Below are 27,910 nucleotides of genomic sequence, written 5' to 3' on the forward strand. Positions count from 1 at the left end.
ATTCTGGGCTCTGTCCAGGACAAGGCTGAACTCTCCAGCACATTCATAGAAAGCAGTTTTCTGCAGAACAATCCTATTCACTTTGGGGGCGGTTACATGCCCAAAACATATACTCATGAGCTCCTTAAGGGGAAATGATATTTTAATATTATATGTAAGTGTCACTTCTATCATGTAAATGTGAGCGCCATATCTGCACAGCAAGTGTAATGGGGCTAGCATTTCTGTGAATTGTACCTCCCTGTCAAATGTAACTATGGCAGCAACACACTACATTTTAGCCCAAATGGTCTTGCTGTAGGAATCCTAGAAAGAAAGTACATAGCCCTTTGCAGAACCTCGTTAGTACCAAAAGAGGCTGTGATTTGTCACTTTGCCATTAGCAAAGGCAGCAGAATTTCAGTTTGTCTTATTATCACTATCACTACCAGCTGGGAAATGAACACTTAGCTAACTACTGCTATAAAGACAAAAACCAGAACTGGTAGCCCCAAGAAAGTAGTTTGCCTTTATTTTTTTGTTAATCCAATTTCCCTAATGTAGTTTGGTTCAGTGTATCAGAATATAAAAAAGAAGTGTGGAAGCACATATAAATATAAACACTATAAAGAGTATATTAACTTATCTGACATTTGTTAGAAAGAGTGGAAAAAAGTTTCCATGAAAGGAAAGAACAGTTTACATGAAACATGTGTCTTCAGTAACATGTTACGGATTAGAAAGAAAAAGTAACCAAAACAAAAAGTAACCAAAAAGTCAGTGACTCTGTATTGATAATGAAAAAGTTAAAATCATAAACATGAAACAGAACCATGCTGTCTTACCTTGCCCTTTGAAATAGCTTTGTAGGCTGCCTTTATGATTAGGTAAGACCAAAAACAGTGCAGAATTTGAAGAATCACAAGCAACACATTGAAGACCCACAAGGCAGGAAAATTGCCCAGAGCTTCATACAGTTCAAATAATGTTGTGTTTAATATCCTGGAAGAGAAAGGGACAGAAAAATAATGACACTTTCCTTAAGCCAACTATCTAAAAGAAGCCCTTTTTAAATCAAGGTGACAAGTACTTGATTAGATGGGATTCACACAGATAGCTGGTTCTCAAAGTAAAAGAGACTCTGACTGAATCACACAGGTGTCTCCAGAAACATCAAAACCTTGCTTTCAGTATTTAACTTCATTTTGCCACCTACAGAAAACAAAGATCCTCGGTGTGCATTCTTTTTTCATTTTATAAAGCTGGCAGGTATTGTTTGTCTCAAATACTTCTTTCCCTGATTAATAACAAAGATTACTTCATTCAATTTTTTTTTTCAAATCAAGCTTTTCCATCTCAACTGCTTCCAGTTAGGGTTTGGTGCTCCTGTATTAGCACAGGGTAAGAGCATGTAGGTGACTCTTACACCGCAGTGCAACGCACATGCAGCACCATATTCTTCAAACCATGCTTCCAGGCTGTGACAGCGAGCTGCAACCTGTACCACATTACACCAGACACACCTGTACCAAGAGCAGGGCAACGCTTCCTGGCTATGCCCAGCTGAAGCCCTCTCTCCCAAACCCCATCTCAAAGCTGAGGGGTTCGTGTTGGTGTTTGTACACAGCTCAGGATGCCTTTGCCCCCCTGGTATCAGTGACACGAGCGATGTGATATGCAGAACCAAAACCAGACCATGACCATTCAATCAAAGCGAGGCTTCAGCAGCTGTAAAACCATGGCACACACATGGCAGGATTCAGCCTCTTATAGGGTTTTCTAAGAATGGGTGGAGGCTTTTGCTGAGTCTTCCAACAGAAACTCTTTAGTGGAACCTCAGCACCAACAGGAATCTGAGGTCAAAATAATCAACCAGTGAAGGGACTTAACCCTGGACCTTGAACATCCTGAGTGTCTGTACTAACTACTAAGGCAGCTCTGGTGGCCACTTCTTGCACAAAATCCAATTTGCACACCACTTAAGTACAAGTAAGAGCCAGGTTTAGCAGTCACATACAGGAGAGGTGGACAATAGGGATACTTTGGGGCAGCAAGGCTTGGGTGCCATGTCAAAGAAATGTGGGCAGTAGTAGGCATTTGAACCAAGTTTTTGAGAATCAGCATTTCAGATGGAGGCAGTAACAGTGATGTTACAACATGACTTCTGAAGCTTTGTGAATACAGCACTAATCATTCTGTCCAAGTACTCCGCCATAGCAGACAATTTCAGACCTCAGCAAACAGCCTGAGAGCAGAGAATGGTCAACAGACAGTAGAAACAATGGCATTTTTGGAAACAAATAACCATCTATGAATGCCTGTTACTTAGGGGGAGAAAAAGGTGGCAAGATGAGGATTTGTCAACCTCCATCCATTTTCCCTGCTGTGTAAAAATGCATTAAAAAGTCCATTGGCTTTATGTTCTTTTTTGTTTTTAAATGAACTATCACCCGCTGACGTGCCACTAGATGGCACATTCCATCAGCAAACCGCTGCACCTACTGGGTCTGCAGTCCGGAGGGGCCTGGGGGCTTTGTGGGGGCTGCAGAACAGCCCAGCTCCACCTGAAACTTCACAGCACTGGGCTCGGCTGTTTAAAAAGCCAGCACATTTGCTTATTCCATCACATCCTTTCCAACAACATAAAAATCAGCTCAAGTCGTATTAATAAGAAGCATGTACAGACAGCAAAACCAGAATATATCATTAAGTGCTGATGGTTTACATGTATAAAACAGCACTGGTCAAAATCAACCAGTTATTTCTAAGATACTGGCCTTAATAATGTAGTGCATTTCATAATAAATTTCCTACCTTTTTATTTTTGCCTTCTTATGCTAAACTGCATGTTTGCTTCATAATTTATTGAGAAGTGGATGTTTTATAGCATTACTATACAGCTGTGCTTTAACTCTGTCTCCTGTTTATGAAGTGTACTCTAGAAAAAGAAACTGTTTTCCAGTTTGCAAAAACCTCGTCATATTATTGCTTCTGTCAGCTAAAACCCCTCAGTCTCAGCTTTGTGTAATCCATTTTGCCAATGGTAGCACAGCAATACCCCCTTGATAATTCAAGGGGATGCTCTCATGCATATCAAAACACAGCTGTAGTCAGCACTGTTTTACTTCACCAGCACTTACTTCAGTTCCAACCACCATATCAAATTCACACTTGAAATCAACAACTCCTGTACATAAAGCTATGTAAAGCTCACATCCAACTGTCTTTGTCTAACATTTTATATGCTCCAGAATTGTAAATCCAGTTTCTACACACTTTTGTTTATATTTTCATTCACTGGATCAAATTCACCTCTGGGAACTTCCATAGCAGTCAAGTAAAAAAGTAGCATTGGAGATGCAGATGGTCTGTTCTTGCAGAAGTCTAAAATATCAGGAAGACAGCAAGGCCAAAAAGAGTGCTTCTGGTTCCAAAAGCAGTTTCACCATGCAAATGACTCATCTACTGCGTGTTAGGTATGGGAAATAAGCCTTCATTGAAAAAGCAGACCTCTTTCTCACCTGCTCGCGTCCAGCAAACTAAGGACAGGATTGGAACTCTCCATCAAAGCTGCATAAAGGATCTCACTAATTGCTCAGTCATGCCAAGAGGGGTCAGAGACCTGGTGAACAGGCTGTGTGCAGGCAGAGCTAGGGCTATGTCTAAGCATGTAGAGCTAAGCAGAAGCTGAGTGAAAAATACAGAATGCTATCGAAAAAAGGAAGGAAAGCAAATAAAACTTTTTCTCGCAGAATAAATAATTTATTTCATATCAAAAGTCTGAAATAGGGGAGGGGGGCGGGAATCATAAGGTTAGTAGGCAGAATACAGAGAGAAATTGTTCTCGCAGAGATCGAGGAAAGCAGGGAGGGAAGAAAGGTTAGACAAATTTTCACCAATTCCACCACTGAAAAGATTCAACCGAAGCTTTTTAACCACCTATACAAGTAACTGGGACTGGAAAAAGCAGCATGAGAATGGATTACATGAAGGAGAAAGTGCCTATGGGTTGTATATGCAAATAAATCTTAGGTTCAAATACTAAAAAAGGCAGCCAGGCACTTAAGTCTGCAAACAGGCTTGCTGGAATTTTTCAAAGCTCTCCAGTGATTAATTCCCAGCTTTTCATAATGAATGGCAGAAACTTTGATTCTTGGTTATCTGACTGGAAACAGCTGGACTTGATCTCACAGGGAGAAATTACTTTAAGCTGCAAGTGCTCTACCTCTCTGAAAACTTTGGTCATCATTTCCCAGGTCTCTGCAATTTGAAACAAAATGTTAAGTTTCTGCTTTTGAAAATAGGTTCTGGACTGCAGCAATTTTTCTGAGGCCCTGAGAGATTTTGATAGCTGGACAAAAGAATACAATCTCATGGACGGTATTATTCTCTCTTCTCTCATTAAATAAATCCCAAGTGGGCCTGCGTACCCGGCTGTGTTTAGCATTTTGAATTAGGCACTGTGGCTGATGAACGCAAATGTAAACAAATGTAAACAAATTCACCACTTAAGATCCAATCCACTCTCACAGAAATCTGTGGTAGCCTTTCAGGAACGCTGCCACAATATCTGAGCCACTGGGAGAGGTAATTCCATCCCTTACTGTACTACCACTCTAACTGAACACTCAGAATACAATTACCACATTTTCAACAACTACTAAGCAATCAGATGCATCACACGAATAACAACGCAGGTTTTTCCTCTACCATCTAACTCAAGTACAGCTCAGCAGTACTTGAGAGGCTGTTGGCAACAGGCCCACACAGTGACTCTGGTAAGATTACACTCCCTCCCCTCAACTTAGTGGGCACATGCCCAGGCTCTGGGACAGCAGTTCCTAGTTCTTGGCAAGCTGATCACTTGTCTTGCACCAGGGATGGAATGAGGAAAGGGAGATAAAGAAAGAAAGATAAAGAAAGAGTGGGATGGGTGGAAGAATAAAATGCTTATTTACATTCATCTGAGAACTGGCAAAAACATGCCTTGTATGCTTCTGAAAGGGTCCCAAGAGGAAAGAAAGGAGGTGAGAAAGAAAGCCATGTGGAAGGAGCCAGCGTTCTTGCAGACAGGCAATACATTCATGACGAACTCTGCAGAATGCAGCATAACAGGGTGATGGGCACTGTTATCACATACAACAGGAGCAGAAACTATGCAGCTGAAATAAATGGGTGCCAGCCACGCTCTGCCTTAACTTCTGCAGCACCGTCCAGTGACCAACACACTGTGTAACATGCTGAATGAAAGGCTTCCTGTCACTGTGGTGCAACAGCCAGAAGCCTCAAAGCATAACCAAGGACAGCAAAACACGGTAACAGCTTGTTTAAATAATTCACAATAAATGTCTTTATGTCCTTTACCATGTGCACATTACCCAACAGCTCTCTATATTGCACCATAACCAGCTGCACTGGGACATCCTTCAATACTGCATTCATTGCAGAGCAAATGGATAATTACATCTAGGAGGGCATGAATGAAATTCAGATCGTGTTTAGTGCAAGTAATCCAACAACACTAATGCCTGAATGCTTCAAAGTTTCTGCCTTTTGATTTTTTTCCTTTGAAAAAGAAACAATTGCACTTACTTCTGCCCCAAAACATAGTAGTTTATTCTCCATTATACCTGGTAAAAAGTGACCAAAACCAGAGAACAAAGAGTCAGGAGTTCTAAATTCTGCATTCAGCTGTTCCACTAACTTATTATGTGATTAAAAAAAATTTCTGATTTATTTACATAGTTTACTTCTTGTTGAAGGTGGGCACAATGTATTGGTATATCTTGTCTGCCACACAAAGACGCTGGGAGTATTAATTCATTAGCTTGTTTATAGAACACTATGGACTACTTGTTTAAAACATCCCATAAAACTGATAGGTAAAAAAAAAATATCACTGAGATTCACAGACAAATGAAGAGGCAGTGGAGTGTGAAAGCACACATATATGCACATGCTGATCAGCCATAAATCAGCTACATTTCATTAGTAGTAAAGATTTATCTCAGGATTTAGACCTTGACTGAAATCTAATAGGACTTCATAACTCAGGCTGTTCTAGTTACTTACAATGACAATGCTAAACTAACTTTATACAACAGGTGACCTGACACACAGCTGTTTCTGCACGAGAGACTTCAGATGAGTTACCCAACTTTTTACTTGAAAAGGGTATGAAATGACATGCAAAATACTCATTAAATTCAAGAAACTTAAGTCTATAGCACTTTCATGTCCTGGAGCCCTCAAGCTGCAGCACAGCTAAATATTTAATTACAGCAAATCCAGTACATAAAGGGCTGTACTGCCAAATTCTTTCCCTTCTGAGTTGCAGCTCGGCCAGCTGCTGTTAGGACTGGTCTATATCGCTGTTCTGCTCTGAACAGATGCTTCTTGGTTCCTGCTGACTGGAAGAACAAGCTGGTTTCCCTTCTCAGATCCTGCCATCTCTTAGGTTTTCAGTCCCTCAGAGTAGGATTTATTCTACTAAGCAGTGCATGGCAAGGATGAAGGGAGCAGCAGAGACCCACTGTGAACTAAGAAGAGTCATAAGAACCAGTCACCCACACAGCATCAATGAAATAGGGAAGGAAGGATGGGGAGGACAGAGAGATGATCTTTCAACAGCATCTGAGATGGATTCCACAGATTTTTTGGTTGGTGATGCTCAATACACTCTTCTTTTAGAAAGTAAGTTGATAGAAGATCTCTGCAAAATGCAGTGACAGAAAATATATTAACTGTTGAGTCAGTATTCAGAACAACATTAAATCCACACGCTTCAATTTTACCAGTGAGCTCAGCATCATGTGTAGTTCTGCTCACCCACGCCAACCCCACATCGGAGGGTTTCCTGACATGGTGCTCATATGAGTTCAGCTGCTGTAGAGATGGGTGGCTCCTGTTCTAATAGTAATAAGGAACAACACCTCTTTGCAGAAACCACAGCCCTGCCACTGAGACTGTGCTATTTTAAGCCCTGTGTAGATCAATAAGATTTCCAATTACTTAACTAAAGTAATGGAACAGACAGGAAATTATTCATGTTTCATGTGCTGTAAAAGAGACCATTCTGATCAAGCTGTCACTGTCCTGGGTTCAGTTGTGCTTTTCTCTTCACTCAATTCGTTCTTGTCAACAGTCACTGCCCATTAACTGATTTTTGCAGCTACTGGTATGAATAATAGCATTTTTACTCTTGTGGACAGAGAAAAACAATAACAAAAGGTCACAGACACCTTCGCAATCCAAGCTCAAATCTCAAGAGAGTCTTTCAATAGACATTAGGTTATGGAGAGAATTCAAATTTCCTAGCAGAATGTAATTATACTCAGCAAAATGTTGCATCAGTAATGTGCTCTGGCAAAATGCTTGTGGAAAGGCCTGTGATCATACGAGAGGCACAGAGAAACTACGTTATGTGAAGAATGACACTTCCAAATCTGAACATCTCCAGGCACACATAAAAATTTTATATGAGCAACAGAGAATACATATCTAGATCCATTTGCCTAGATTTCATGCTATTAACCAAATATTATAGGAAAGGCATTTGTTGTAAACTATTGGAGGCCAGTTACCAATATTTGCGAACCAGGGTATCAGAGAACACAAAAGCCTTCCCCATGCCTTCTAAAAGTGCGTGCAGTACCTCTGCTCAAGGAATATTTCTTCCTCTCGCGTTTGGAGCACATACTGACACATTGTCTTATGCTCAGCTATATGCCATGGCAAATATTTTGGGAGAAAAAGATTACTCAAATCATGCAGCTTAAGGAAGTGTAGTGGCACAGCATCTGCCAAGGACTTATCTTTCAAACAAATGACTCAAGGATTATTGTCCAGTTGTGCAAGAAATGCCAAAAGACATAGATGCAAAGGGGAAAAACAACAACACCAAAACCCCAATCAACTGTACCTCTGCCGCCATAAGCATGGTGTGGAGCATTTCCTTTGCACCAAAGTCTGGGAAATCAGCCTTAAATAGTTGTCAATTTAATCCAATTTTCTTAATAATGATCTCTACTGTCATAGCTATTGTGCAGCATTGATGAAACCAGCTCAGATAGATGCTGGGTTCCTCCCAAAGCGTTTAGCCATAATGACCTCCTCCTAGCAGAGCCCTAACGAGACTCTAGCTGCATCACGGCTGTTGATCATGGTGTTCAAAAGCCATTTACTATTTCAAGCTGGTGAGTTAACTATCATACTCCCATGCTTTTGCACAGCTATGATTTTTATGTCCCACATACACCAGCAGCCCACAGTGAACCAGTAGCACTGTTTCGCTTTTATATCAACTCTGTAGCACCAGAAAATATGCTTCACCAACAGCAAACCCCGGTGCTACAGATACAGCCTTTAAGAGAAAAGGAGTGAGAAGAGGCAGGATTTCTGTACATGCTCCAATGACCTACAGCCACCCAGACCATCAGCACCTGTATAAGCTGGCTGCAGTACTGCTGTCCCAGCACAGCTCTCCCCATCATAGAACAGGCAATGCTTTAAGATGTATTTTGGGTCAAAGTTTCCTTGCATATGTCTCTCAAAAAAACACAAAACAAAACAAACCACAGTCAAACTGCAAATTCCCATGATCAGCCTCTTTTTTTCTGCCCTCCTTCTTGCAAATGATGCAACTTCAGAGGAGACCTGGAGAACCTCTGCTGACTATCATGGCAGAAGCAAACCTCAGTTCAGCCTCCTCAGGTCATCCTGCTCTCCAGTCACGACACCTTGCTGGGCTGATTCGAAAGTGGCTGATGTGTCTGGCCACAAGAACAACACCAATGCTGTTTCCCTTCCCATGAGACATTTACATTCATCAGAAAAATTCTGAGCAAAAGAAGTGCCACGGCAATGGTTTCTGTCCTGTTTTCAATCAGAGCACAGGTTTTAGAAAGGACATATTTTCTAATAAAGGGAGGAAAGTGAGAACACTGGCTGAAGAGCCTATCCTTGACAACAGCAAGCATTATTACGGCTACAGGGTACAGTCTGTAGAAACTAAAAATGAGGATACGAGAATCAGCTTTGGAAGTCTGATGAAACCCTTTTTCATATAATTTTTTCCTGTTGTGATCACATGAAAATCTTAAAAATGGAAACACTGAGCAAATGCCACTTCTTGTTATTTACACTGCAAACCCACAATGGTGAATGACACCTGTAACCTTTCCATTTCTTATAGCTTTCCTGTAAATAGCTGGATAAGTATTAAGCCAGCACTCCAAAGACATCAGCTTTGCTTCATGTTGCACTTAGAGGCTTGAGTTCAGAAGTGCTGTAAACAAACTGAGGAAATAAAATAACCAGTTAGGAAGAACCACATCAGATAGCACTTTGTTAAAAGTAGATGGGATGACAACATTATATATGCTTTGCTAAAGAGCTAAGACAAGAGTTGTGAGTAAATTTATGGAGACTTATTTAATTAAACCTTCTTTTTCATCCATAAATTGGAACTTATGAGTTCTTCAAATACACTGTAGTTAGCTTGCCAAAAACTTTATTAAATGCTCTTGATAAACTGACAGGTTATAAGTTGCCTGCTGAAACTACAAACAGGCTGAAATATAAGCATATTAGATAACTTTTGTTAGTTCTACAGCATCCATTCACTGATAGCACAAATAAAATCAGGAATCAAGTACCCTGGATCAAAGTCATAATTTATTCCTTTAATATCTGCTACCCACAAACAACTTAGATTGTGCACTGGTTTAGACAATATTCTGAGCAAAACAAGCTCAAAACAGTGTCAGAAGAGATTTATGTTCTTAATAAAAATGTAAGTTATTTTACCATAGAACAATCAGAGATGTTTGTCCAGCTCTATACATAATACTAGCGAGGCTAAAAAGGCTTTCACTGACTTCAGGATCCAGCAGGAGTAGCTAAAACCATCACAAAACACTGTGCTCATTCGGAGTCCAGACGAAGTCTGGGCAGTTGGGATTTATCTGGCTACCTAAATTCTTACCATGCAAGTAACCAAACAGTATTCTCACTCTAACTAGTGCCTACATATAGCTTTGAAACAGTAGGATGCCTTTTAAGGGCAGGTTGGAGCTTCTGTTTTACTCATACATTCAGAGGAATGAAGCAGGGTGACTCTGTCAGGGTCCCCATGCTGCCTTCCCACAATGTACATGCTTCAAGGGTCAAATAGCAGAAAACATTCCAGGAAAGAAAACCAGTGTGAAAGACAACAACCCAACCTCCCTGCATGTTAAGAGCCAAAAGAGACAAAAACAGTCAGTATCAGCTAGAAAAAGAACAAAGCTCACAAAAAGAGAGGTTCAGCAAATCTTTGCAGCAGCTGCTACTCATGGGGGCTCTGTGCTGCCCTGTTTGTGACTCAGGCTGCAATTTTGCTCAGAGAGAAGCTGATTCCAGGATAAAAGAAAGGAGAGAGAACAGTGCAAACTAGCAATAGTGGATTGCTATTTGGAGACCCAGTGTGTGCATTAACAGCATGGCTATATTCCACGCTGTTGTTTAACCAGTGATGAAACTCGGGAAGAGCAATTCAGCCAGTCAAGCAGAGATGAGAGAATGACTAGCAATAAGTAACCAGGGTTCATTACAGCACACCATGGTGAACAGAAGTTAATTTTAACTCAGTGAGGATCATGCCATGCTTGTCTGGTTCATGCAGATATTTGTTGCCATGAAAAGGCAATTAGAAATCAGCCATGAGCCAGACTGTGTATACTCTGGTGAGCTTTAAAAATGAAAGAACGACAAGGAACAAAGTTGTTCTTCCGATGACTGGCAGATCCATGCTTATATAGGATTTTTTGGCACAAAAATCCCATTTAGCAACTGTACATTGCAGTTGATGAGACATGCACCTGAAACAGCTTTGAGTTGTAACAGTGAGAATTATTTTTGCCATCTTTTTCTTTGAGAGAAACTTTCCAAACAGACTAAAAAAATGGAATATCCAGTTGAGACATACCTACCCACATTAAACAAGACCATAACGACTAACTAAAGTGGTTGACTGTCTGTCCTTGCTGTTTTTAATGTGGAACAAAAGTCCAGGCACTGACAGTATCTGAAGAGATCAAGGACAGGACAGAGTACAGACTACCTGGATTGTACCAAATTTGCCGAGGTGAGGATTTGGTGGACAGCACATGCAGAACATGACCTGTGTTCTTTATAATCAGCTTGAATTAGGCTTTCATTTACATTTGTACAGTTAAGCCACTGTTCCACGTTTGTCAGTGCATATATGTAACATGTGCCATGCTGAGACATCACGGGTTGCCCGAATGCCAACGCCGTTTCCCTGCTCCCTTGCCTTTTGATAGCAGTACTTGTCAGCAACACCTCCCTGAAACCCACTGCGTTCTACCTCTCATACAATATAACTGACTCTAAAAATAGTCAAAAGTAGGGAAAAACAACTACATACTAGTACTAGTCAGAGCAACCTGAAAGAATCTGAATTTACCCAGCTTGGTGACTTCACGTGGCAAACATCAGCCTAGCTTTCCTGGGAGCCTTCTCCTTCTCCTTTCAAACCCAAAAGTTACACTTTTACCTGCAGTTACTTTAAGCAAATTTTTTACTCATGTCTCCTGGAATGGAAGGTGCCTGTTTATCCTCTGCACACCTCAGAAACTGTTTAATAAATATTACAAACACATGGATATTGAAAGAAAAATCTAACTATGGCAAAAAGCAAACCACTCTCTTATCAAGAGAGAAGACTATGCCCACGTAACTACAGCAAAAACGAGCATTTGAGGCTCAGGGAAGAGGAATTGCAAGGCTTATTGAAAAAAAGAAAGTCTTGAGGTAACCGCTTTGTCCAGCTTGATTAGACTAGCTAAGGGCTCACATAATGTACATAAATTCTTTGGTTTGAGACTGCTTTCATTCCCCCTACAATCCTGTATCACCTGAGAAGACATCATAGTCCCCCTGACCCATGGAGAGCTGTGTTTTATGTTGTAATTTGCTAGAACAGTGATTATGTGCAAGTGGGAGAATTTCACAAGCAAAATGTCTTGTCAGTGAAAATAGCAGCTTTACTCCTACATTCACTTAGCAGCAGGAGGCAGAAAGCGTCCTGGGGTTTCTGAATTATTGCTGAAATGAACTCCAGATGCCTGCAGAAAGACTGCTAAATATATACCTAATTGCCATTTCTTTTGTCTTAGCCCCGCTGCTAAACAACCTTCAAACAACAGCATTTGATACACTCTGAATTGTTTATTAGTACCTTTATGCAAAATTAAATGGCACTTGTGCGAAGCCGGAGCACAACAGCATGCCAGTGCTTCATAAGCCTGGAAGCCTGTCTTGGGTATTCACCTTACTGCGTGGGGGAAGTTTTCTTATAAATTACAGTCTTCCTTTTACATTACGCACACACCAATTTTATACCTCTCAGTTTTTATGCTAGAAAAAATTTACATTTTTATGTAATATTAATCAGGCACCAAATTTTGTTATTTTGAATATTCAGCAAAGGAGAGCAAAACTACGCTTCCTGGCCTGCTGCCACTCCAATGACTCATCTTTGCTGACATGCAAGCTAATGGGGGCGAAGATTTAGAATTCCTGCTTTACAGAGGAAAAGGATTTGGGAGAGACAAGCTCACAGTCCCATGCTTCAGCCCTGCAACCCTGACTCACACACAATGCCCACAGTACAGCTGAGCTCTGTGATCATACGCCTATGTAAGGGTAACCATTAGGGGTACATGCATCAAGGCTTTGGTCTGAAAATAAGATGGTCTTAAAAATCAAAGATCATATACACCACACTGAACCATCTGCATATTCAAATAAACAAATGTGTTCTTTCATTGATTAAGGGAGAGGAGCGGCAGGGGCATCGCCAGTGTAACCACTCTGTCTGCGACAGAGGAGCACAGAGCACACTGTCGGCTGCTGCATTCCCATAACACACAACCCCTCCACCTTCACCAGTCTATGCTGATCTTTTCCAGCCCAGCAACAAAGCTCACCTACGGCTGTAACCTGCTGCCCTCATTAGCCCAATATTCAGTACCAAGGGAGCTGACATCAAGCTCAGAAGGTGCTGTTCAGCCCTTTTCCCTTTCCCTCCATCTACTCACTTTGATTTTTACCCTGCTTTCAGCACACTGGGCCAGTGCTACTCTGTAGAGCAGGATTCAGATGGTTCAATCTCAAGTGGCATGGAAGTGCTGCTGTCACCTAGCATATACGGGAACAGATGGGCACATTCAGAACACAGCACAAAATGCCACAGCTGTAAAGCAGGGCTCAAGTTTTGACACTTGCTAGATAACTTATCACCGTGCTGGTAATCTCTTGCGGGACTCTGCCAGTCAGACAGCATGAGGTATGTATTGGGGACCCGTATATGGACTTCAGCTCTGTGATGTCTGATTCCCACTAGCCACGTCATTCTTTAATTTATAATTTGCCTAGTCCTAGCAAGGGCTTCCTGCACAGTGTGACACTTGGCTGCAACAATTCAGAGAGATCACTCGAGACAGTGAGAACTCCCACTTTCTGAGCTTCAGTTCCAATTATAAACACACAGTTCTATCTATTTTAAACACTTCAGGTTTAAAGTGGGGACTTCCCAAAACTTGACTACCATATTAAGGATGTAAAGGATGGGAAAATCTTGACATTGCTGATTTTCAGATGTCTCAAGAGAAAAAGCATATTGGGCAGCTGTTTCTAGTTAAATGTGTGAAGACAAATAACTTCCTTCTAAACTATGCACTCTGGACAAGATTAATCTGCTCTTTGTTGACTATTCAGCAAGGCAAGCACATAGCAGTGATCTGGTAAATTTTGTGTTTGAATAACAAAAAATTTCAAGTCAGCAGTTCCTTCTTTGCCATTTCAAATAATAGAGAGTGAGGTTTAAACGCTGGATTCAGAGCTAAACACATAAGGCAGCTCACAGAATATCAGGATGGCTGACATCATCCTGTCCAACTGCCCTGCTCAGGCTGGGTCACCAGTAGCAGACTGCCAAGGATCATGTCCATACAGCTTTCCAGTGTCTGCAAAGATGGAGAGTCCACAACCTATCTGGGCAACCTGTGCCAGAGCTTGGTCACCCTCACAGTGAAAAAGTACCTCCTGATGTTCAAATGGACCCTTCTGTGTTTTAGTTCGTGCTCACTGCCTCTGGTCCTGGCCATCACTGAAAAGAGCCTGGGTCAGTCTTCTTTCTGCTCTCCTTTCATATATTTATATATATTGACAATATCCATCCTAAGCTTTCTCTTCTTTATGCTAAACAGTCCCACCTGTGTCAGCCTTTCCTCATGTGAGAGATGCTCCAGTCCCTTCATCAACCTTAGTGACCCTTTCCTGGACTCTTTCCAGCAGCTTTGCGTCTCTCTGGTACTGGGAAGCCCAGAACTGGACACGGTACTCCAGGTGTGGAGTGCTGAGCAGGGTTAAGGATCCCTTTCCTCAGCCTGCTGGCAACACCTCTCCTATTGCAGCCCAGGATACCACTGGCCTTCTTTATTGCAAGGCCATGTTGCTGGCTCATGTTCACCTTGGTGCCCACCAGGATCCTCAGGTCCTTCTGTGCAAAACTGCTTTCCAGCTGGTCAGCCCCCAGCATCTACTGGTGCAGGTCTTTGCACTTCCCTTTGCTGAACTTCATGAGGTTCCTGTCAGCCCATTTCTCCAGCCTGTTGAGGTTCCATCCCTCTGGACAGCAGCACAACCCTCTGGAGCAGCAGCCGCTCTTCCCACTTGGAACACGAGCAAACTTGCTGCGCGTGCACTCTGCTACACCATCCAGGTTATTAATGAAGATGCTGAACGGGACGGGACTCAGTACTGACCCCTGGGCTACACTGCTGGTTACTGGCCCCCAATTAAACTCCACACCACTGATCACCACCCGCTGGGTCTGGCTGCTCAGCCGGTTTTCAACCATGTCCTTGTGTGCTCGTGCAGCCCATGTGTTATCACACAAAATCACAGAATGTCAGGGATTGGAAGGGACCTCAAAAGACTGTCTAGTCCAATTCCTCCACAGCTTCTCTCAGCATCTTCTAGAAGGCAGTGTCAAAAACCCTACTGAAGTCAAGGTAGACTATATCCACTGCTCTCTCCTCATCTACCAAGCCAGTCATTTCATCATAGAAGGTTATCAGGTTGATCAAGTATGACTTCACCTTTGCCTTCCCCTTCGTAAACCCATCCAGTCATCATCTGACTTCCCTGAAGCAGAGTCATGCACTGCAGTCTCCAGTGGCAGAACTGCACTGGTAGAATTGGGTCCTCCCTTAATTTCTCAATATAAACCAGAATGCAACAGGCAGATGAAATCCTACGAGCGGGAGTGCCACCATTGTTCCTGAGATTATGCAAGTAGAAAATCTAGCTTATTAATACTTCATTTACAGATATTCAGTGAATGGCCAAGTTATCTTCAAGGAAAGACTGAGGAAAAGGAAGCAAAGCTGTTTAAGAAACAAATAATTGCTCCTTGGAAAAAAGTAACAAGCATTTTTAAACATGCAGTTTGTGTGTCGATCCATTTTCTCCATTTATCATGGTCCTTCACCAACTCATAGTGCAGCAGGGACCAGGCATTATCACATTATCTTTGTAGTCATTAAATGCTAAATGAGATTTCTACATTGTACTGTCAAGCAGAGCTGATGACACAGCTCCCTAAGGGCACCTTGGTCTTATCCCGTTTGCAGTAACAAAACCCCAAAGAGTTATCATTATAGAGGATTTGAAAGGAAACTGTGGCAGAGAGGTTGACACTGGCATCTGTAAATCCTCTGCATGCTCAAAAAATTAGCTTGATGGTTATGTCTCTAAATAAAACTCTGCAAAAGGTAACATTTTTGGCATTCTTGGTGCTTTTCCAAACCAAAACTGTCACTTTTATTGCCTTCTGATACAATGACAGACCACTCCTGATCTCATACTGATACAGGGATTTGGGTTAGTTCTGTGCATGCAAGAGAAAGCAAGCATCCAGAACACAAGAGCAAGGCCAATGACTTCTCCTAGCTCTCCTCATATATAGTGCACAGGTTACAGAGACACTTTAATGCGTTTCTACACTGAAGTACATCAGTGTATTTTCTAACTAGCCAGCTGTCTTCTGGGTGTTGAAGACCTGAGCTAAAAAACTGAACATTTACATCCTGTTTGTGTGCATGACATGTGTGTACCTACAAGAGAGAGTATGTGCACATGCAAGCAGCTGCCCTTGTCTGGGAAGAGGTGAGATTACAGCAATGCCTGTATAACTACCTTATAGACATATGTATTACACAGCTTTCCCAGGACCCCCAATTCAAAGCAGGAGTGGAAAAGGAGTAGCCTGCAGTATTGCAATCTGCATGGCAATAACATCCTCATACTGACTTCATTGGGCCAGACTTTCCTTATCTCACCATGTTTTTCTTTAAGCTGAACACATTCAAAAAGTGTGCACTGAAGGCTAATGAGAAGATCCTAGCTTCAAGCTTAGCTTCTGGTCAGTGTTTTCAGTGACTAATATTTTATTTCTCCTCTAACTTCTTACCAACACAGGCCACCAACTGCTAACCTGGAAACTATGTGGTCTCCAACCCACTTCTACCTTAAAAGCAGCAGAAGCCCCATATATTTCTTGTCTAGCACACAGTAAACACAATGGCACTCTAGCAAATAAGCTATTTCAGTACCTGGTTATATCAGAAACTCTCCTTCGTGCTTTGGGAAACAGAGTAATGTCAATGAATCATGTTCAATTACAACATAGTTATTTTCAAGCTTGTTTGATGCCTAGCATTTGAGGAAAATGATATGCTTACTCACCACAAGGGATATATGCCAAGCCTACTGACAATGAAGACAATGGCAAATGTAAGGAACAGAAGGTCACTCAGTTTTTGACACTTGCAATAGTTTGCCATTTTGGCAGCCTGTAAAAGAAAGAAATGTCTGTTTACTTCTGTAAGGCCAACTGAGTTCTCTTGTATTGTGTATAAGCTGTAAGAAGAAGAAATCAAATTTTAATGAAATGGCTTATAGTTTCACTGGGCCACCTCACAGTGACCTTGCAACTCCTCTCCACCATGCAGGTGGAAAATGTTTTCTCAGAAAAAATCTCAAACTGTGTAAAACCAGAGGTACATATCTCATTTCTTCTTTCCCCATTCAATTTATCTGTTGAAATCCTACAACTTCAGATTCACAAAACTGTTCTAAACCTTTTATTGAACCCCACTGTGTTTAAGCTGTGTTCCCAAACTATTTACCTACCTGTCTCTCACCTTTCCAGTATGCTCCACTCGCATTTTCAGCATCCATCCATCTTCCACCTGCTCCATGCTCTCTGACCTTCTGGTGTTGCTATATATAAACTTTGTCTCAAATCCTCTATTGTGTCCCATATCCTATGTTCTCCTACAGCATCTCTTCCTTTCTGGCCTACACAAAACAGTTTCTACCTCTAAGATTATAGCCCTCCCCTTCAAATCTTTTTCTAAGTCTCTCTTCCCCTCTCTTTCCAACTTTTACTCTCCAAATTCTTTCACTACACCTATTTTTACACACTTATCTCATTTGTCTTCATGTAGTCTTCCAACTCCTCCTCAGTGAAAGAGTCTACTAATTACTCTTCACTCAAACCACCCATTAAAACACTGACCTTCCCTGAAGGTTCTTTGCCTTCTTCTCCCTGAAGAAAACAGTATGTACAAACAAGCTTGTTTTAAGACATCTATACTTCTTCCAAAGCCTTAATGTGTGTAAACAGTTACTTATTTTAAAACATCTGCATCAAGGCAGGGACAGTCTTTCTTTATGTTTTCTGTCAAACGTGTCCAGAGAGTCACTGCACAATGAAGAGCCTAATTTAGTGTCTACTTAAGTCACTGGGAACCCTTTCAAAGCCCCCTCTGAGGGGGCCTGTATCCTGCTCCCATACTGAGAAGATGCTTAATTGTGCAGACTTTCCAGAGGGCTAAGAGGGAGCAAAATTACCACAACTATACATATACAACACTACTCTGAATGCAGAATTCAAACCAGAGAGTTGCCTAAAATGGCAAGAGAAACTCTTGCATTCTGTCTTATATTTTTGGTACAAACACACTCAACCTGAAGTGCTCAATACTCATGTCAGACAATCTGGATGCCAAAGCCAACTTGCACTTTTGCATGTTATGTAACTTCTGCAATGTTTCCACATAAAATATGAATATAAAGGATAACCTCGCTAACAGAAAACAAGTTAGGAATATGAGGAAAGCCACCAGTCCTGCACAGAAAACATAACTCTTCTGAATCAGCTCTATATTCTATCGTAGACACAAAAGTGTCTCCTAGCAGTTTGTACTCACAGTCCGGTTTATGGAAAAGAGAACACTTTGGTGCCAACATGCAAAGCAGGAGAGTCAGAGTCAAAACCTTGATTTTTAGATGATTGAAAGTTTAGCTATGAATTCTGGATGTATTTCCATGGTGTCAGTCTAAAAAAGCTGGTTTCATAGTGTGTGGAACTAATATTGCTATGGCAACTTGTAGTAGGATCATGCCATTTCTCGAAAACCATATGCCCGTTGGGCCATCAGTTCTCAAATAGCAAATCTAAAAATTACATTGATAAGGAAAGACTACAAAAAAAAAAGGAAAAGAGTATGTTGTTGGATGGAATTTGGCCACCTAAGACCATGCAACACAATTTTCAAAGCTTAAAAACCCCAGCTACAACTGAGTAACACAGCTCTTCCAGATACTCTTGCTAGTCTATTTAAATCCACTTATTTCACAGTGCAGCTATTTGCTTTGGTCTGAAGTGTCCATTCCCTGCTCTTTAAAAAAGTGTTTTAGGAGATGGATGGAACTCAAAAGACAGGATTCGGGTGAAACTGTCAGCTATGTGAGGCTCATATGCCAGAAACATACTAAATTGGCATATTTCTCATATCTGTACACCAGCATCAAAATTGTCAGAGTGCTCATTAATTGAAGCTGATAAGTCTCAAGGTCCCCAAATAGGTGGGATTTTAAGTGCTTCAGCAGATTATGTTACAGTGTTTCCAACCCACACTTTGTACTGCAGTCCACTCATAACCAAGACCCCTTAAACAATTCAGCTGGGATTCTGAAAGCTGCCTCTCAGTAGCCTAGATTTCAGCTTAAGCTAATGTAATGGCTTCCTAGGCAAGCAAATGGCTCTATGTCTGGTCTGTCCTGCCCTGGCTGGTCTGCTTTGAGTATCCAATATAATGTTCACTCAGATCTAAGAGAACAGCTACATACTCCTGAAAATCCTGCTATGACTCTTCTGTACCTGCAGACACCTTAAGACCTACGGAAAAAACCTCAAATCCAGTATTCTTAACAATATATACTACGTCCTGCAATGAGAATAGCAAAAATGTTCCATTCCAGCTTTCCACTGGATGTGTTTCATTATAAAATGGTAGGTGGAAACAGTCTAGTGGCCTCTGGAAATAGCTTTTCATTTTTACAAATATATACTATGTAAAACAGGTCAGGTGCACAACTGACCCATTAGGGTGATATATTTTACCAGCTTCTTTTGTAGCTTGGTAATATTCTTCCTCTGCACTGACTTTCCCCTCAGCAATGCCAGCGGTGTGCAGGAGTCCATTTCTCTCATAGGGCACCAGGGCCATGACCCACTGCCACAGCAAAAGTCTGTTGAGGGAGTTGTAACGGCCCTCCTAGTAAATGCTTCTCAGGAGTTTATACTTTCTTATACTTTAGCCTGGCTTCAGTATTTCTAGTCAGAACAGACTGAATGAATCGACTAGAAAGACCAGTAAAGTATGGGGAAGTGTATCTGCCTCATGGGGAAGTGTATCTGCGCATCATGTCGGAATACCAGTAATTTCGCTTTGTCTTAGCCACTGAAGAACAGAGGAATTGAGAAAAACTATGTATCTCACTGTGTTCAAGGTAAGGTTTTGGCTAGCCTATTGCAGCTGCTCTCCAGTGGCTTTATAGTTCCACAGCCACCGGTCTGATCTGGAATGAACACTGTCAAGTATGTTTGTCCGGTTTTAAGAAAAGAGGAATGAAGAAAGCTTGGGTGAACCCACAGCTAGCAGAATGGATCTACACACATGGCTAAAACACAAAAAGAGACTTGTAAAGATGTAATTATTTCTAACAGGAGAAATCCAGATAATGTGTTGCTTTCTATCTCAGGCAGTCATGTGCCTTCTAGATTATAAAAAGATTAAAAAATAAAAACAGATTGACAGGACTATCGAATCAGAATGGCAGGATTTTGATTCTGTAATAGGTGATTCACACAGTGAGACTATTAATATATTCTTGCATAACAGGATCCCTGCAACTACTTTAGTAAAAAATAACTTCAGACAAAATAGTTATTAACTTTGGCTTGATCCTGATACAGAGGTCACAGCCAGAGCTGTCTAAAAATTGATGCAGATACAGGATGACAAGATCTCCAAATTGCTATTATGGAAGTTACAGACCATGTTGACTTAAAGGAATTTCAATCATCCCTTCTTCTCCAAGGCCAACTGTTTAATACTAGCATCTGGATGTGGAAGCAAAGGAACCTGGAACATTCTGGAGCCTAGAGGCCAGCTCACTGTCCATGCACAGAACAGCCACTAAGGTGTCTGTTGGGCACCCTCTGCCCAACAAAGCACACAGCAGAATCAAACTGTGACACCTCGATTCTTTTGGAGCGAGGGTTCTTGCCCCACACTTCACTTCAGAAGGGTCAAAAACCAGGAGCTTCTATCTCATACAGTCATCAGTTTCCAGATTTTACAGCTTTGAGCTTTTGAGTTTACCACATTATATTTCAAATCTGCGTGCAACCCTCCCTGGCATGCAATGCTTTGCAAGTGTCTGCTTTGTCCAAGCAACTTATCAAGAGATAAGACAGCCTGAAGTCACAAACATGCACCGCTACAAGCATAATATATTTCAGCAAGGAAATATACTACATTAACCACCATTATTCTCTTGAACTTGCTGCTTTGCTTAAGAAATACTTGTTTTGAATAGCAATAGATTCTACCTATTGACATGCTAGCTCTCAGAATAGTGAATACCATGTACAGACACTGATGATATACATATTTTCTCACCTCTAGGACAACATCAGCCGCATCATGGAGACATAAGGTCAAGGTTCCCACTCGTGTCAAATTGGTTACATATGAGAAGGTTATCAGGGTGACTGTTACAATGTGATGTGTAAACATGATGCCAAAATCCTAGAGCAGCAAGAAGCAGGGAAAAAAAATGAACCAAACAGAGTGAGATTCAGTACTTTTATACAAAAACAGATGGATGTTTTTTAAATACAGTATTATGGTTATGATACATAAAGATCTTGCTACATAAGTGCATTAAGTACCCTGCTACATATTTCACTTAGATTGAATAAAATAACTATTGTTTGTTAACAAAATACAAAAAGGTTATTGAAAGCTGTGCAATATCTACACTTCTCAGTTCATAGTAATTTCATCTAATGAAGCAAACATTTGTGGCTGAAGTTACTTTGAAAAGCCATATGTATATACAAATCAAATGCCACCATATTTCTTACACACCAAGCAAAATACAATATGCAAAATAACACACCATTCACAAGAGTTCAAACAGCTACACAGGAATGGGAAACACATTTCCACTGCACTACGCATTATTGACAGTCACCTGCCAAGCCCAACTGAGAGCTTTCACAGAGCTGAGAATCCCAGTTCCAGATTTTTATCTGTTTTTAATGAAGTTGCTTTGTCTTAACACTGTAGCAGAGTCAGAAAAGTCCTCAAATGAGCTGATACAGCTCCTCCTACTCCGATCTAATTCGTTGCCTCCCAAATGATGCAGGTTCAGTGGTCTCCAGATCACTAACTCTGAGTTATTTGACCAGCAAGTAACTATTACTATTGAAAAATACCTGGAGCAGTGAAGCTCCTGCAACACCACATTCCCAGGTACATGTCAAGGGGCAAGCAAAGCAGAGAAAGCAACCCTGCTTGGCCTACACACTTGACTATTGAGAGAACACAAGCCACAGAGATGAGACTTCCTCTCTGCAAGGCATCAAGTCAGTCAAAAGCAAGTCTTGCTGGGGTTTGCTGAAGTACCCACACAGCTTTGAGAAGTGGTATCAAAACCCTGAAGACCACAGGCACGATTTGACCATGCACTGGGTGCAAAGTTACTACAGTCTTCAGCTAATGACCCACAGCAGAGAAGCTGTAACTGAGACCCTGCAGTCTTTAGAGAGGCAGCATCTGGTTTGCCAAGGGACTGAAAGTACATGTTGGGCAGGAGGGCCCCGCGGAAAGTGCTGGTGATCCCCCACCAACACAGGGTTAACTCCAGAAAAGCAGCAGCTACAGCTGCTGGCTGCTCTGTCTGTGATACGCTGGGAAGGGGAACTGCCCTGTGTTACAGCACCTCTCTTTGGGAACGCAGCAGGCACCACTGCTTTCAAGAACGTGCAATGCCACTGTCTCTCAGTACCAGCACTTGCTTTTACTGCAATATACACCTGCACTCCGTGGAAAAACCTGCAGCTTGAGCAGCCTCACTAGCTGAATTGGGACAGGACCTCTGCCCAGCCTGTAACTTTATGTTTAATGCTACCAGGTGCTATAAGGTCCTATTTCCTCCACATACTCATCAATGGGCATTACCAGTATCTCCAACACAAAGCTGATGCGGGGCAGGGAGAAAGAAAAGGAAACAAAACAAAATAAAACTAAAGACAGAGAACTTGATCCTAGTTTGGTATACATACAATATTTCTCAGCCAGGCTATTTGGTCCCCAGCAGTGTGAAGCACAACCAAATACATTCAGCAGTCACCTCAAGCCACTGCTTTACATGCATTTCCTTAAAGCAGACTGAACAAAAAGAGAATTAAAGGCTCTTTCCCTTTCTAAGAGCCTTAAGGGAAAGCAGGGGTACAGCACCTTAGTAATTTAGGTAACTACAAACCCACACATGGGCACCATTTCACCGTACCATAATCAAAACAGTAAAGCACCTACCTTATGCTCTGGGACTGTAAGTAAGATACTAGCATTGCCATGTGGCCATACTGCAGCCTAGCTCTTCACCTGCTTCAGCCGCAGGTGCTACGGCACTGCTCTTCATCTCCCTTCTAACTGCAATTATCTTAGCACACAGGCAGTCCAAATGGGGGAAGAAGACAAGTAGAAAATTCTTGTCTGTTTTTCTAGCTGACACATTCGTGTTCTACAAATACATGATTTGTGGTCCCTCTTGGGAACTCTTCAAGGCATTCCTGACAATATGGATTATTCCCAAGTAGCCCTAATGCTCTTGGGCAGCAGTCTTCTGCACTTTTGCATGAATCTACTTACAGAAATGCCATCCAGGGAACGCCTTCTCTGACAACATTTCTTAAAAGAGACAGTTATCTGACTGTCAGCTCTGAAACGGAGATGCTGCACTGATCTACTGAAGATTGTTAGAAAAAAGTAGTAGTGATATAAATATGACTATTTTTGCTATTCTGGTCCCTTCTTTCCTGTTTGTGACATCTCTTTACGTCAGTAATTAATATCATGCTTTGAAGATGCTACCTGCTGGATTTTAATTATACATAAGGGTAATGAATACACAGAAACTCATGGTACAAGGCCCCATAATGTCAAGTGGTACTCGTGTTCCCAGCCTGCTTGAGCACTTTCACCCATACACAGCAGAAAAGCATCTATACAGGAAGGAGCTTTTTATTTTTTTTAAATATATTTCAAACTGTATGTAAGTTTGTGCAAGATGCATTTATTTACAGCAGATTTGTAGCCTCCACTTATAACTGCTGAAAGATATCATGTGCCTGCATCACATAAATATGGGGCTAGGAACCGGAGAATGAACCTTCTCCTGACACCATCAGTGGGAAGAACACAGGGCAGACAACAGAGAAACCTCACGGGTCTCAACTTGTAGAGAAACCCTCTGGCATCAAGGTTTCTGCTACCCAGTTTTTTTTAATGTGACACACTCACTGACTAAACTGCAAAGTGAATATGGAGCATTAGTGCCACTGGAGGGCAAAACATCATCTTTATTAGTCCCTCCAGCTTCTGGAAATGGGCTTCAACAAGGAAGAGGAGTATCACCAGCTAAAGGTTTCAACCATTACAATTCTTCTAAAGGTCTGTAAAATGCACACAATCTAAATTCCTTTCCCCTGAAACAAAAGAAATCAGCTCTATGGCCCTTTTCTTACTGAGTTCAAAGAAAGAGATCTAGGATCTAGATTCAGTCAGCCAAATATAGCATAAATTTTCTAGACTCAAAATGGAATAGTCAAGAAAATTAGCACCTACAGGTTATTTTATTGTGGGAATGAGTGAACTGTTATTAAAAAAAAAAAAAAAAAAAAGAATAAAAAAAAAGAAACACAGAAGCTCTAGGAATTGCAAAATGCTTGGAACTAAAAGGTGTGAAGACCAGAAAGGTCTCCAAGATATTCTACGAACCTGTTAAAACACTGAATGAGTGGAAAATTTTACATGTTCTTTTAAATACACAGATCAAATATTGTTGTATCAAACAATACTTCAGGTATCCAGAAAGTATACAAATAAGCTTCACTGCTTTTAATACTCATGAGGGGCTTGGGAGGCTAACAAAGTTCCCAAATCTAATGTTTTCTCTGTATTTTACAAAAGCAGAGTATGGCAAGCTGGACAGAGATGATACAAAACCAAATCATACTAGGTTTTAGTCTTTGCAAATGAAAATCCTTAAGGGTAGAACATTGTTACAACAACACAGTAGATACTTATGAAGCAAAAAACATGCCATTCTAAAACGGTAACAGTTAATCTACTTTGTTTGCTGTCTTAATGCCAATAGTAGACATGTGCAACAGCCTAAAATGGTTTGCTCACACCTCTTCAGCCAGGCAAAGATAATCTGGTGGAATTTATAACACCTAAATAAACAGGTATTTGAAAGTCAGCAAACCAATTGGAAGTCATTTTAAAGTCAGGATTTTGCTAATAGAGAAGAATAAAACAGAAATGGAAAATGGCAAGTCCATTTCTCTTGAGCTACAGTGAGCAGGAGTCAGGCCGGAGCTGGGTGCTGGTGCTCACAGAGAAAACCTCCCGCACCTCGCCCTGAGAGGAACCCGCTGCATGGAAGTGGCTGCCTGAGCTCCTGCTGGGCACAGGGCTGCCAGGACACTACAACACAGCCACTGCTGAATATAAAGTATATGAAATTATAACCAAGGTTTAGATAGAAGTATTCCTCTCACTGTAACATGAAAACATCAACAGGTTTCTCAGGCTGAGAACTGTTAATCTGCTCTGTATAGGCTGTCATGAAGTATTACAATTACATCTGATGTTAGCTGGCAAATTTCCTGCTTCTTCCAGTTAAAGAGAGCCTTATTTCATGCAGGCACCATTTAATATATTGCATATTGAATACATTAAAAGGTTTCCACAGTTTCCACAGATTTTAAACTATACCTGCTCTTGAAAAGAGAACTATTACAATGCTGCAAGAGCTGGTGGCTCTGTCAAGCTTATACTCCTTTTTGTCAACTACCATAAGCTCCCAGTACTAACATTTTTCAAATCACGGGTTTCCTTGACAGCTTGCACTCAGGGTTGGCCACAGAACAGTTTTACTGTGTGACACCAGTGCACGGCCGCCTTTCTCCAGTCTGATCTTCCTAGTTATCAGTTTCGCTTACATTGCAAAAATAACTGTCTCCACAGTGCAAACTGGTCAGTGATCTAATAAGTTATTTATAAATATGGCATCTCCATTCTCCCCTGCAGAGTGCTTATAATGAATGGCTTCTGACATTGCACTGCAGATATTGTGCTCCTGCTGGACATTGGACGTTCTCAGACACAGCAGATGCACAGGACACTGCTTTGCTCTGGTGCTTGGGGTTCAAGCACTGCAAATCAGCAGCAGGGGCGTCACTTAGTTATTACCGCTCCGCTTCCTGTCCTCCTTCTCCCATTCTATTTCCACAGCAGGCTGCTGCAAAGTCTTCTTGATAACAAATACAAATCATTTAAGAGACTTGCAAAAGATTGTTTACTTGCACCTATGCTATGAACAGGACCAGGCTTTAGCTCTGTGCTCAGCTCACCATAGGGAACAAACCTTCCGGGTCATGAGGGGAAAAAATACAGCATTTGCTCATGAGAAAGGTATTACTGGCCCTCCTAATGGCCCTTTTCAAAAGTGCACTTCAGTGCTGAACCAAGATGCTTCCAATTTTCACATGAGCAAAGTGACTAGTCAGGAACTGATCAAATATTCTTTAAACATAAATTGTACTGCAAAATGGCACTATTGTTGCACCTGCAATGCTGTTACATTTTCCTATCCCTCAACAGGTACACAATGAAATGTGACCAATGGCACAGTGCAGAGGGCTGAATATGAATGTTGGGGGACTGATTAGACACAAAACTTTTCTGCAGCAATAACGTGAACAATTCTGTAACATTGCTGCAGAGATTACGTTTTGATTGATATATTAACAAATGACTCTTCAATATTTCTGGCACCTGCATCTTACATATGGTAGTCTATGTTACTCTTCATTTGAATTCATCTCCGCTACCATACAGCTCCGCTGAGCACTGTTTTTCTGCATCTGTTTTTTTGAAACGGTGAAGCTGTATTCATTTCAAGCTCATGATTAAGAGAATGTTTAGCATCTACAGATAATGCAAGCAAGGGATTTACACGTATTCATCTTACATTGGTGGTTTTGTTTACTATTTACCATCCGATATGAATTTAAAATTTGTGGATGTTTTCTTGAGATTTCTACTTCTGGAAAAATTTGAAAATTCAAATAGAGGAGTGTTTTCCTACATACATAGCTCTGACAGAAGACTCTTAGGAGCACACTGTGTTTCCAAACAGCAGCTAAATTTATTCAGGATATACTGGATTCTTCATTTACTCTTTTCAGAGTTATGCTCCTGCTAAAATTCTACTAATGGATTTTTCCATTAGCATAGCCTACAATCATTTAATTAAATTACAATAGAAGCAGGTACATAAAAATATTATAACATCTTTCCAAGTGTTTTAAACAAATAATTTTGCACATTAAAAAACCCTGCAAGAATAGCTCAATGGACTGGTATTATAGGATGACCGTCATGCTCTCTGTTCTGCTATGGACCAGCACTCTCTTTGGAGGAGAGAACTTGGATGAAGGAATATGGAACGGGTTGCTACTGATACTGGAAAAAGGTTTTTATCAGGCCAGAGTTTGATTTTCTTGATTAATAACCTATTAACAGCAATGCTCTGATTCTTGAAATTATGTAACTGTAAAGGTAAGATTAAACGTAACATCACTTTTTAATATTAAATGTATCCCAGTTTTTACCATCCCTTTGCAGAATAAATTGAAAGCCCTCATAGATTTTACTGAAGCGATACTGTGAATTTTTGAGGCAGTCTTGCTTTGTCATTGATATTTCATCAATATTTTCTTAGAAAAAACAGTATCTCCACTAGCTACTACATCTTCAATTCCATTCAAGTCACTGTATGAGAGCAGAAGGGTTTTTTGGCTGATGCTATTTCTCCTTGAGTATTTGTTTACTCAAGGTTCTTCTTCCCATGTACAGAAAAAACCCACACCATAGTAACAAGGAACAGAGTAAGACAAGCACTTTAACATTAGTTTCTCAGTGATAGATATCTGCAAGACGTGGTGACTAGAAACAACTGTATTTCTAGTTCACTGCACAGGTAATACAGGTATTCCCCAAGTCAAGAAAGATGCGGGCTTAAAGCTTTCCATGTTTTTAGTCTCACTCTTCTTACCTTTCTTTTGATGTCAATGAATTGAGAAAACATTAAGGACCAGTAGAATGACAATTCAACTATGTAGTAATAATGAAGGTCAGGCATCAGTGGC

The 27,910-nt window shown here is 41.1% G+C and overlaps 1 protein-coding gene across 1 annotated transcript in view; it reads right to left on the bottom strand.

Moving 5' to 3' along the window:
• CERS6 (ceramide synthase 6) overlaps positions 1 to 27,910 on the bottom strand; it is a 118,350-nt gene that overhangs the window by 2,523 nt on the left and 87,917 nt on the right. The window contains exons 6-9 of the mRNA XM_082055857.1: positions 27,817 to 27,909; positions 21,084 to 21,212; positions 16,795 to 16,901; positions 825 to 981 (exon numbers count right to left, since the gene is read on the bottom strand). Of these exons, the coding sequence (XP_081911983.1) occupies positions 825 to 981; positions 16,795 to 16,901; positions 21,084 to 21,212; positions 27,817 to 27,909 (486 nt within the window). The remainder of the gene's footprint in view (positions 1 to 824; positions 982 to 16,794; positions 16,902 to 21,083; positions 21,213 to 27,816; position 27,910) is intronic.

The sequence above is a fragment of the Streptopelia decaocto genome (assembly GCF_964273445.1).
Source record: "Streptopelia decaocto genome assembly, chromosome: 6".
NCBI classification, from domain to species: domain Eukaryota; kingdom Metazoa; phylum Chordata; class Aves; order Columbiformes; family Columbidae; genus Streptopelia; species Streptopelia decaocto.